This window comes from Mus pahari, chromosome 2 (assembly GCF_900095145.1).
Source record: "Mus pahari chromosome 2, PAHARI_EIJ_v1.1, whole genome shotgun sequence".
Classification (NCBI taxonomy): Eukaryota; Metazoa; Chordata; class Mammalia; order Rodentia; family Muridae; genus Mus; species Mus pahari.
Window position 1 is genome coordinate 43517873 of NC_034591.1, and position 12886 is coordinate 43530758.

At 38.2% G+C, this 12886-nt stretch overlaps 1 protein-coding gene across 13 annotated transcripts in view; it reads right to left on the minus strand.

Moving 5' to 3' along the window:
• Cadps2 (calcium dependent secretion activator 2) overlaps positions 1 to 12886 on the minus strand; it is a 518996-nt gene that overhangs the window by 310655 nt on the left and 195455 nt on the right. For all 13 annotated transcript variants that reach the window (XM_029533832.1, XM_021190679.2, XM_029533805.1 and 10 more), the window contains exon 3: positions 7935 to 8267. In XM_029533832.1, the coding sequence (XP_029389692.1) occupies positions 7935 to 8267 (333 nt within the window). The remainder of the gene's footprint in view (positions 1 to 7934; positions 8268 to 12886) is intronic.

Below are 12886 nucleotides of genomic sequence, written 5' to 3' on the forward strand. Positions count from 1 at the left end.
AGCAATACCTCTTCTGGGCACATACCCAGAAGATCTTCCAACTGGTAATAAGGACACATGCTCCACTCTGTTCATAGCAGCCTTATTTATAATAGCAAGAAGGTGGAAAGAACCCAGATGTAACTCAATAGAGGAATGGATCCAGTGATGGAATCATTAAAGCTCTAGGAAATCTTCGATTTTTCCATTGAGCCCAGGCATACATTACTGCTATTTAAATATGAAATACCCTCCCATAGGCTTATGCTTTGAACTTGTTTTTTTCAGCTGGTATTTTCAAAGCAGGAGACTGGAAAGCCCACCTGTTAGGTCATAGCTAGAGGTAGTGGGATGCTGAAGGCAGATCCTTTGGGGCAACTGATGCTTGGACCCTGACTGTTATCTTTTTGCTTTCTAGTTTTCATGAAGTAAACCGTTCTACTTAATCGTACACTGCATCTGTTCATTATGATGTTATTTATGCTCAAGCACATGGGCAGACTCCTCTGAAATTATCCCAACTAAAGATTTCTTCTTTAAGTTGCATTCATGATGTATTTGTACCACCGTGTTCTGCTATATCCACAACTAAAACAAGAGAAAACTGGAACATGGACAGATTACTTACTGATTAATATGAGTTTTCATTCCTTCGCCTTTCTTCTGTTTAATAAAATACATGACCCATCCTTTTAAGTAAGTTGAGGAAGGGCATTCTTTCTGTTAGCCACATCCAAATAACTTTTTGGAATCCCACCTGGTTCCTGTCATTGCTTTGCTATCCCCTTGGCATTGCTGCCTGTCACAAGATAAATTCTAATCTCTTCCATCAAATTGTGTGACTCCTTAAAGCTCACCTCTTGCTTCTCTAGAAATTCATACAACATGCCTTCCTAATTTACTCTGATCTGTATAGTTAAGATTTTTATCACTCTCACCAAATACCTAAGAGAAAATAATTGAGAAGGAGAATTTGTTTCATGGTTATAATTTTCTTCAGTCCTTGGTTACTTGAATTAATGTGTTTGAGGAGATTCTTCTCCTCATGGCATATGAGTTGTGGAGAGAGGCAAAGGATTCTAAGAAAAGCTACAACCCTCAGAGACACACCCCCAGTGACCTAATTCCTCCAGTGAGGCACTGGAGTTCCTAGAACTTCCCTAAATAGTGTGACTAGCTGAGTACTAAGCATTCAACAAGTGAGACCCCATAGGGGGCATTTACTATTCATTCAAATACAATGGAAGCCATCCAGTCCCTGGCACATATGTCACTACTGGCTTGCTTTGGTTCACTTTTGTTCTTTTTTTTTTTTTTCCCAGAAATTAAGTTTATACCCATCTTCTAAAATTCAGGAATTGACTCCTTTAAAAAAATTCTTCTAGAGAGGTGATTTGGCCATTCAGTGCATTCAGCAGCTGGAGTCTCACTCCTCCTTCTGAACTCTGTGGGCATACCTGTGGTATATTCTCACAGACACAAGCATATGTGAAATTTTAAATTATCTTTCAAAAAAACCTGTTAATCTGAATCCAACTCAATATAGATGTTGAATTTTCCACATTGCTATATCCTCTCTACTTCTTCAGCATATGCCCCCTACGCCCTGACAGATAAATAAAGCCATAGAGCAAAGCCCTAAGATAGGACTTTGGGGCAAGTTTATCTGTGCTCAGTTTGCATCTGCATCACCAAGGAACTTCAACTGCTGAGTCCAGCTGCACAAACTGCTGGACTTAGTCTGAGGTACCTAGCCTCAAGGAGTTTTCAAAGCCGTTTTGTTCTGTCATTTATACAGAATTGAAGAAACCTAAGGAAACCCACAGATGCAATTCAAAATCAAATTAAGATACTGTTACTAATGTGTTCATGCTAGCTACACAGTCACCCCCTACCACTTTTGCCACAGTATACTAGAAAACTGTACTAATATCTGTCTCCTGTTCACATGAAAATACCTTGAGGGAAACAACCAAATCTTAGTCACGCATCACACATATACATCATTTTCATTTTGCAATATACAAACATCTCCATTAAAATAATAACAGTACCCTTAGGGCTGCAGGCACAGCTCTGTGGTTAAAAGCACTTAACTGCTCTTGGAGAGAACGAGGGTTTGGTTCCAGGAAAATGCATGATGGCTTACATCTGTAATCTAGTTCCAGGGGATGTGATGGCTTCTTTTAGCTCTATGGGCAGCAGCATACATGTGTGTGCATATATGCACTCTGCATTTATAAATATATTCATATATAAAAATAAAATGATAACTAAAAAATCCCACTAGCCTTCATAATACCAAAAATGTACTCCCAGAGAAGAGTTATTAATAATATACCATTTTAATAGCGCAGAAGGTATCTAGTGTTAAATCTTATTAAAGAACCGAAAGACTGGATGGTAAGAAATCATTAAAAAGACACTAGATGATGGAAAGACCTTCTGTGATTTTGAATGGACAGAATTAATATGAAACTTAAGGTAGAGAGTTAATGCAATGTCCATAAAAATTGTGATGTCTAGAAAAGATAACCATACAGAGCCACAAAAGAACACAATTAGAAGTACCATGATACAATGCCTCAAATTATACTACAGAAGTACAATGGCAACTTGGATATAGAATATTTTCATTAACAACCAACCATGCAGGATAAAGGCATCATTCCTTACTATATTAGAAACAGTACTCTCATTAGCAGCTGAGAGAAGCAACAAATAGATTAGCAAAAATATATCTCTCAAATTATTAGTATAGAAGATTCTCATCAGTTTACAAATGCTGTCTCCGTTTTAAAAACGGAAAAGTTGAAAACATATTCTAACAGCAACAGGCAGGACCTAGACAAAGAAGAAAAACAAAAACAGGCAAGTGGGGCTGGAATTTTAGAAATGGAAAGCTCATTTTACAGAACACTTTAGGAGAAATATTAAGGAATATCCCTCCTTTTATATTTTAGGACAGTATCATCACTTGGTAGCTTGCAACCATCCTGCTTTAGCTGGGATTATAGATGTGAGATACCAAGCCTAGCCAAAAAGACCAAGCAAGCAAGCAAGCAAGCAAGCAAAAGCAGTATAACAAAACAAGAACCAAGTCTTGTTGTACAGCCCTCCAGCTCAAGATTAGGCTCCAGGATCTCTGGTGCCGGTGTTCTAAGTGTACACCACCACACCCAGCAGCCATAACCTTTGGAGTGGCCATACATGGACCCAAATTAAGAAATAAAAGTGTAGAGTTAACTGATGCATACTTAGTATAATGTGATTTATTTGAAAGGCTAAAAAAATAAAACAAGTTTTAGAGAGGAAATTTACTGAATGCTATTAACCAGAGACTCAAATTCACTTAAATCCAACTCATCTATTTATTTTCTATGCATTTACAGAAATGCATAGAAAATAAATAAACATACTTATAAGTATTTATAGTTACTTCAATTATAAATTGTAGTATTTCAAATTCATTTAAATCAAACTCATCAAATTTATACTGTCAGGAAATTCTGTAGAAAAGAAATAAACATAGTTGTAAGTATTTATAGGTATTTCAATCATCAATTTAGTATCTCAAAAACTGAAAAACATAAATGTATTTATTTTTAAGGTGTTAATCATGCTTGAATATTTTAAGTATTTCTGACATTTCAAATTACATAAAACCAAAATATCTCTAAGTCATTGTAATTTCCTCATTTATGTTTTATTTTAAAAGTTATCAAGTATAACTACATAAAATATGCACATATTCCTTCTGAAAACCACAATGACATACTGTCTAGCATATGATGTTGGCCTACAATAAGTGAAAAATGAAGATGGTGGCTGTGAAACCCAGCACTAATCTTGGGGACAGTTCTCTGGCACTTCACTGTTCTTTACCAGGCTTTGAACTGAAGTGCTCAGAATGCTTAAGATCTGCGGTTCCTGGGCCTCCATGGGCAAGTCCTACCCATAGGGAAAACCAACACACAGCAATTATTTAAGTATGTAAAGCTCTATACCCACAGCCCAGATATAAAATACAAATTGGTCTCCAAACCTCAATATTCAAAGGCTTTGAAAGCTTTTTTAGAGAAATGGAATCATAAACACTATATTTTAACAATTCACCAATTCTGGCTACCCCTTAAAAACCTTAGACAACTCTACAATATTCTTAATTCTTCTTCAAGTTCTCAGACTACAAGGGATTCTGGTGGGGGAATAGCAAGAGATCAAGATCTCAATTAACTTTGCTTTGACTTTTGGGGAAATCTAGGTGAGTGATTTTATTCACTTAATGGAAGGAGATTATAAAACATTGATGAAGGTTGCTTTTGGCAGAGACGATTAGGATCTAGATAGCTGTAAAATTGACTTACTTAATCCTCTTAAAATCTAAATGCAGAGGCAAAAGGATAAGAAATGCAATGAGTGTATGCAGTACTACGTGTCCCACCCTTCGGGCTCTGGTCTTGTAAGGCTCCATGTCTTTACAGTTTAGACAATCCATCGCCTCCCATGTTGATGTCATTGAGAGCCATGTCCCCACCTCCTGTTTTGCAGTCTGTGTCCAGAGGATACTGGCAGCTAAGTAAAATTCTCACTTTGATAAACTTTATGACACGTCTAAATATCATCCTGCCTTCCTCGGCCCCTGCAGAGTGGAGCCACGAAGGGAGTTACTACATCACTGTGGCATTTACAAAGGCATGCTTTTAGGAATTAGGCAGATGATTATCGAGATCTTATCTGTCACTGGACTCTCATTTCATACAATTCATGGAGCATATTTTCTATATTTCATGCATGCTTCTGAATAATGAGCTTACTAATTAATTTTTACATGCTGTTATTGCCTTATGTCATATTTTAAAACAATCATTAATAAATGCATTTAATTTCTGGTTAAAGAAGAATGGTTGATTGATACCACTTAATGGCACTTTGTTAAGCTGCTTGAAATAAAATTGTTGAGTTATTTAGACTATAAAGTGCACATTTTTAATATTCTGTAAAAGAACAGGTATTTTTCTTGAAACTCATTACATTTCTGGAATAGTCTTCTGAAATTAGACTTTGGGATGACAGCTTATTCTTTGTCCTTACAGTGCCCTTACTATGCTGGGATAACTAAATCATGGCTAGTGATGTAGGGCTATAGAGCTATGATGAGCACTTTGTATGTTTTCTTTATGATATACTCTGCAAGTTTCTTTACAGGATTTGTCCCTATCATTTTGTTGCATGGATATGCACTTGTGCAGACACTAACCTCAAACCAAATGGCAACTGCTGTTAACATTATAACATATAATTTATGATGCTGTTTAGATTACTATTTCTTAGATTCTCCTTTGTTACAGTTTTGTAACAAGTACAAGCTATATACATTTATATAGACTTTGTAGCCTTAGCATGGTATGCTATAGTTCCTAACTTGGTTGTTTCAAGGGCTTCATTAATGCCTTAATTCTGCTAATTAATAAGTGACTGGTTCTTACCAGAAGTAATGTTCATGGCTGTGTTTTTTAAACATTAGCTTCCTGAAGTTTTAAGCCAGATGCTGCCCTGCAGCTATGGGACAGGGGATCTGACTAGGTGACTTCTAGCAGGTGTCAGGAGGCAGCGGGGGCAAAGGTCTTTTTCTCATTCCAGACCTTTTCTATCTCCATTCTCCCGGCCCCAGAGACCCACTGGCTGCTCCAGTCCTACACATCTCCCCAAACAGCTGTGTGCTCTGAAATTCTGACCATAAAGTACATGATATGCTTTTATTATTTTCTATTGGTTTGCTGCTGGCAAAAAACAAACAAACAAACAAACAAACAAAGACAATATATGCAGAACAAACACAACTAAGACTGTGACTGCCATCCAGAGTTTCAGACCTCTCCTGACTCACAGGAAAGATGAAACCAGTCTCTGGAACGGAAGCACACAGACAGGCTTCAGCAGCTGCCTAGATGAGGTCCCCTCCATGCGCTACAAAGCCTGATTTGCTACTTCTCTTTCCAGAATGTTCCTTCCCAAAAAAGCACAAATGGTGTCCTGTGTCTTATGCCTTTCTTTATTATTAATTCTTGTTGGATGACAAAACCAAAACCAAAAACCAAAACACATGCATACACACATACACTCAGTCTCTCCTTTCTCTTTCTCTCTCAATATTTGTGTGTGAGGGAGGGAGGGAGGGAAGGAGAGGAAGGGAGGGAGGGAGGGAGGGAGAAATTGGCATGTGTGCATGTTCACTTGCAGAAAACAGAATCTCAATTGCTTTTTAAATTTATTTCATAATTTCTGTAAAGTCACTGTAATTCCACAGGAAAACTTTAGAGTAGGTTTTTAGAATTTCTTTTTGGTTTTTACTTAACTTAATGACTAATCTTAACCCTTCTTCAATCAAGTACTCAAAAGAATTCCATTTTTATCTTAGACATATGAAAAAACTTGGAAATCCTCAATCCCATTTGTATAAGACTGAACAAATAAAAAAATCAGAGATTGTGGTGTGTGTGTGTGTGTGTGTGTGTGTGTGTGTGTGTGTGTTAGAGACCCCCCAAACCTGGGAAAAGCACTTATTCAAAAGATAAAAAGACGCATTTGAAAAGTAGAACATTTGAATGAGCAGGTACTGGGTATAGTGCTGGTATAACTTTTTTTTTTTTTTTTTTTTTTTTGTACAAAAATACAGAGAATAAGAAATCTCCCCATCTCACTGACTTTCCTCTATTAAAGAAGATCTAAGAAATTGTCCCAAGTAGTCATACTTTTTTCTAAGTTTATCAGATCCTCCTTCCAAATCAAGGGAAAGGTTTGCCAATGGAAAATGCTGAACATTCTTTCCAGCTTCAGTGAAACAATACCCGATTGGTGGCTTTCCTGTATCATCTACTGGAAAAACAAACCAAGTCCAGAAAAGCACAGTCTTAATTTGACATATCTGTTAACATATAATATGTAATCACATGTCTATGATTTATGCTCAGCCTCCACTATCAAACCACCCCCTGGCTTAATGACCCAGTGAGAACAGTTATGGTGGGTGAGTTCATGAAGGGCTCATAGGGTTGAGGTGCACAGTACTTTACTATTAATTAATTCTCTATTTGCCTAAGTTATTCATTCATAAGATAATGATGCAAACTAAGGAACATGAACAGGATGCAGAAATTAAGTGAAAATAAACTTGCAAAAAGGTTAAAAATAAATATATGTATATTATGGAAGTGCATTTCTTAATGAATTTTAAAAAGGCAGAATTTTGGTAACTTGAATTGTCTAATAGGGCTTAAATTATATATATATATATATATATATATATATATATATATATATACCCCAAATAAGCAGAAATCCAAGGAATATACTATTACACCAATCATTCAAGCTAAAAATGAAAAACCCATGAGATTTTCTTCAAATTTTTCATATACATGACTTGAATAACAACTTAAGGGAAAACATATTATTTGCTGTCATTGCTTTAAATTAGCCAGTTTAGCAATCATCTTCAACCTATTTCTTGCAGGCTGAGGTAAAGAAAAAATTTGAAATTTCAATTACTTCCATAATACTCTTAAGATTAGCCTTAAACCTTTATGATGAATTATTTTGCACCGAGGAGCACTGGCTCAGGTATACTAGGGACACTTCCTAGGCAGCGGATGATTATCATCTTACTCAAGGTTTGCCCTGTATATACCCAGTACACATAACACTGAAGTCCTGAAATAAGGTCTTTGGGTCCAGTCGTAACTGGCTAATGATATTGACATTACTCTCCCTCCGCCCCAGCCTCTTTCAAAGCTTCTTTCAGATTATCATTCTTTTATTTATTACAATTCAATCTCACTCAACCATTTGAGGAAAGTGATTGGCAAATGCGAAGCAGCTCTTCCCAGGGTCATACACACTCCATGTTCCTTGCACACATCAGACATGGCAAGGGGAGCCATCAGAGTACTCACCTGGCATGCGTTATACAGCAGCTGGTGTTCCAGCTTCTTAATACCCAGAATCTGCTGGAACATTTCATAGAGCTGCTCCTTGCTCAGAATGAGCTCAGACACAGCGCTCAGGGTCATCCTGTTCGGCTGTTTGCACAAATCTTCTTCTCCCCTGTAAATGGCGTCATATTTGGCTATCCATGAGCTCAGCACTGTCTCTTTGCTCAGGCCGTCTATTTCTGGCAGGCTGCGGACACGTTTTTCTATGTTCTTCTTAAACACCTCTCTGAAATCATTAGCGGAGCATCCTCCACTCTGAACCATTCTGGCCACCCGGTCACTCTTTAGAAACACCTGAAAAACAAAATCCAACATCTGTAATTAGGCATGGCCATTAACACCTATGCTCTAGGGGCATCTAGCCAGGATACCAAGTGTTCCACCATGGCTCAAAATGTTGTATAGCACAACTATAACATAATATGTGATAACTTACCAGAGGAGACCCAGATCTCTAAAGGGTTGAAAGGTCGAGTGAGGCTGTAAACAGCTCTGAGGAAATTGTGAGATAACCTGCATTTGTCCAACCTGAAGGTCAAGGACTCAGATGCCAAAGGTTTCTCGAAAGTGGAGGCCCAGTGAGCTCCTGGTGCCATGCTCTGCAGTCTGAGACAATGCTAAGACAAGGGTCTAGGAAGAGTCATTTAGTAGATACCGAATCTTCTGCCGCTTAGCACCTCGCAGTTCCAGAAACTAGAAGAAGTAACTGTTGTTTATAACTCCTTGTTCCTCTCTCACTGGCCACCCACCTCTCTCATTTCACTCAAACGGTTAAGAAAGGGGCTGGAAATACATGGCCAACTTCTGTATGTTTACTTGGGAATTCGGGGAAACTCTTCAAGCACAGGAGGGTTTGGGGGCCCACTGTTTTGTAGAACTGCACTTGATGTAAATAGCCATCCTATGTAACTATAGGATCTCATTAGCTCCCTAGCTTCTTAACACTTGTCCCATAGCTACAAGGAATAGATGCAAGGAGGGGGGGGACCACCTGTAAGATATATAAGCATAGTGTTGACATATGAATCCAACCATTTTGTCATGGATACTAATCAAATGATACTGCTAATTTTCCTGTTTTCTTCTTCATATGTGACACAAGCTTCTTCCAGAAGAGTCTGAAAAATTAAAGCAGCTACCATGTATTGAATGCTGCTATAATCCTTCCAGAATGCAAATGTCAATTAAAATTTATTTTGTGTGTATGTATGCGTGTGCATGTGTGTATATGTGTAAAACGGTTACAAACATGTTTCACACATGTCAGGTGACTCATTTGTCTCTCTGTTTAACTAGCCAGCATATGGCATATGTATCTACCTGACCCCCAAATTTTCCCAAATGCTTTTAGTTTTCCTCTTTTGAGTCCTTCACAAAAGCTGTTCTTGATTCCTATCTCAGTCAATGACATTCAGATACTAAAGCATTAGTAACTTCTATCTATGGCAACCACATTTATAATATCTACACAAAATGTGTGCTATCTCTCTATAGCTCTAGATCACTTGTGATTAGAAAGTCTCTATTATCTTGTTTTGTTTTTAATGTCTTCAAGCCAAAACAAAATATATCTATAGAGGTATAAGAACAACCATGGCTTGTACCAATAGTCCTTGGATGTGGGAAGCTGAGGCAGGGAATCACCAGTTCAAGACTAACTGTGTAGTAAGTTTAAGGATAAAAATGATTGTAAAACAAAACCCTTGTTTTTAAAAAGGAGTGAAACTAATGGTGTCTTTAATAACTCTTAAGTCAGGGAGAAGGATACTTAGACACTCAAAGCTATATTTTGTCTGGAAATGACATTTCTTAAGTACTCATGGGGATGTCATGATCTCTCTCCTTTTTCTTAGCTAAGACTGCTTTGCTCATGAGGTACTGACCATCCATATGAAGAAACTTTGTACTTACACCTTACACATAAAAATCACGCAATTACATCATGATGCCTATTCATTGTTGTGGATTTGGTCTAATGCTGCATAAATTGTGCTAATTTGGTCATCAAAATGGCACAAAATCCACATATAAGACACTGAGGGACTCTGCTCAGAGTTGATTTTGGTTGGTAAATAAACTGTTGCTGGCAGCCAACAGTTGGGCACAGAGACAGAGGCAGGACTCTAGGATTCCTAGACAAGGGACTGAGGAAGTAGCAGGAAGAGAGAGAGCCTCCATGCTAGGGAAGGAATAGAGGCCATGCCAGAGAGGTGCTGGACAAAGAACATAGGCATCACGTAGGTGCTGGGGAATTCAGCACGAGAGGACTGTAGGGCAGTAAGTAATAACTCAGGGATATCAGAGGGGAGTATGTTAACCACGTGGAGTTTTGGAAGCAGCCCAGCCACTGAGCTGATTAAGGCATATTAAAATATAAAGGCTGTGTGTGTGTGTGTGTGTGTGTGTGTGTGTGTGTGTGTCTTTCATTTGGGAACCTAAAGACACTTAACTGTATAAATATGTATACATATAATTTTTGCTATAACTCTTTATAAAGGTGCTATAGATGCTGACGAATCTAGGCAGCATGGTTTCACACCACTTAGAGCAGTAACAATCGAGTGAGCCCAGGTGGCACACTAGTAGAAGGGCTTGCTATTCATTGTTGTCCTGTTGACACTAACTACGGCCAGCTGCCTTTTCAGATATGCCAAGGGTGTCCCTTTCAGAGCACCATCCACACTAGCAGATTTCTAGTAAGTTCTGGACACTAGCGTCTCTCTGTGGACTTCACCCAGAACTCGGGGGTAACAGATTCCCTATGTCCATCACTGTGGCAAGGCGGTAACTTTGCTGTTATACCATGACACATATGTTTAGTGAGGTCTGGTCTGAGGTCTGGGGCTGGTAGAAGGGGACTCTCTCTGGGATTTCTTACTTCCTCAGATGCTCTCCCTCCTAATTCTAGTATTCTTTTTATTGTTTTCATTGCTCATAGGAGCTTTCTCGTTTTGTTATGTATTATGGCTTTCCTGCTCAATTTTATTTAGTTTATTTTTCAGCTGATCCATGAAAATAACTACTGGTGCTACATGTAATTGTTGCTTCTCTAGAAAATACCTGAAGTTGACCTTTTAGAACTGGTATAATGAGCATAAACATGGACCCGCAAAATATATACTTATAGTCTCACTACAGTAATACTGTTCATTTCTAATACTCTCTATGAACAATTATTTTTGTTTTTTTTCTCACTGTCTAATATGTAGCCAAGAGCTAACATTCCCTTGAGTGACTCTAGTTTTGAAGCAAAGGCACAAATGAACATTGTTGCTGAGTTCCTTCTCCTATAAAACCATAACCAAGGCTGCACTAACTCACTCTAACTATGTAACTGACATTTGCTAAATGATAACACAATGCTCAATGATAACACAATGCCATGAACACTGTGTTTATGGCACACAGATGAATCCATCAAAGACTAAACCCTGACAAGCTCCAGCCCCCCAAGGGGAAAAGGCCAACAACAAAAGGAAAAAGAGCAAGGACCATAGCAGACCCGTCTACAAAAAGAGGGGGAACCAAGGAAATGGAGTTAACAACTCTGGTGGAAAGTGAAAGTTATATAGGGGAGAGCCCAGAACAGGGGCATGAGGCCTGTATCTTTAATAGTCTTTGAAATGTATAAAGATAAAGGGGAGAATAAAGCACAGTTCAATAAAACAATAAATGGAACCAAAAAAGAATAAAACATTAAGGTCTTCAAAGGGTAATTAAAAAACTTCCCTACTATACACAGAGATTACATATAAAGCCTTACATGATTATAGCAATATTTTAAATCAGGAAGATCACTAGATATCAGATGAGAGAATGGCATGAAGTGCAGGTTCTAGTTGATGATGTAATGGCTAATTCTGCTCACCAACTCCATTAGGTATGCAATCAACTAAGAGCCATGCCTCTTGGTAGGTCTGGAGAATGTTTCCTGGAAACATGAAAAGGGAAGGAAACACCCTGTTGAGTGGGCAGCACTTCTCCCAAAGAGCATTCCACATATAAAGAGGACAGAGGGAAAACCAGGGCTGATTTTGCCTGTAGGCCTTCATTCCTTGCTGGAGAATATGTCCATTCAGTTGCTGCTGTGACTGCTGTTAAACTACCTACCTTCTTCAGCCTTCCAACAAAGAATAGTTCATCAGCTCCCTAAAAGTATGCCAGGCTTTCAGTGTGAAATGAGAATTGTTTGGTCATCCAACCTCATAGTGGGTAGATAACAAGTCCTCGGCACCTCCAGTGCATGGCCCGATTGCCCATTCCATGAGGCCAAACTAATAAACCCCCACTGTAATACAGATCCATTTTACCAGTTCTGTTTCTAGAGAATCCTAACTAATGCAGGGCCAAGTTGTGGCTAGGTGACCTAGTGTTAATACATTAAATTTCTCAAACTGAGATGCTAGCCACAAGGGTAGATGGCAAAATATTGAAGATAAGGCAGAGACCAATGATCACATGGAGACAGGAGACTTGTCAAGGAAAAGGGTTACAGGGCTGGTAGCAAGGCGGGAAGAGAGAATAAAGAACAGAATACCTTTTGAGTCACAACATATGGAAACTGAGGTGAGAAAATAGGGTTTTCATTTTCTTTGTAACTTTAATAAAGAATAAAGGTGGAAGAATGTATGTCCCTATATATGTTTTGCTTTGTTGTTGCTATTTTTTGACAAAATAGTGAGTGTTAAAGATAGCTAATTTCATTTGGATAATGGTCAGGAAAAAAAAAAAGCATGATAAAAGCACATGGGAAAAACAAAAGCCTAAAAACCCCTATATTTAAACGACTATAAGTTAAATAAATACCCCTCACAGACACAAATGTATCCAGTAGAAATGAGGACAACCAGGGACATTCTCATTCATTCTTATTTTCTCTCTCTCTCTCTCTCTCTCTCTCTCTCTCTCTCTCT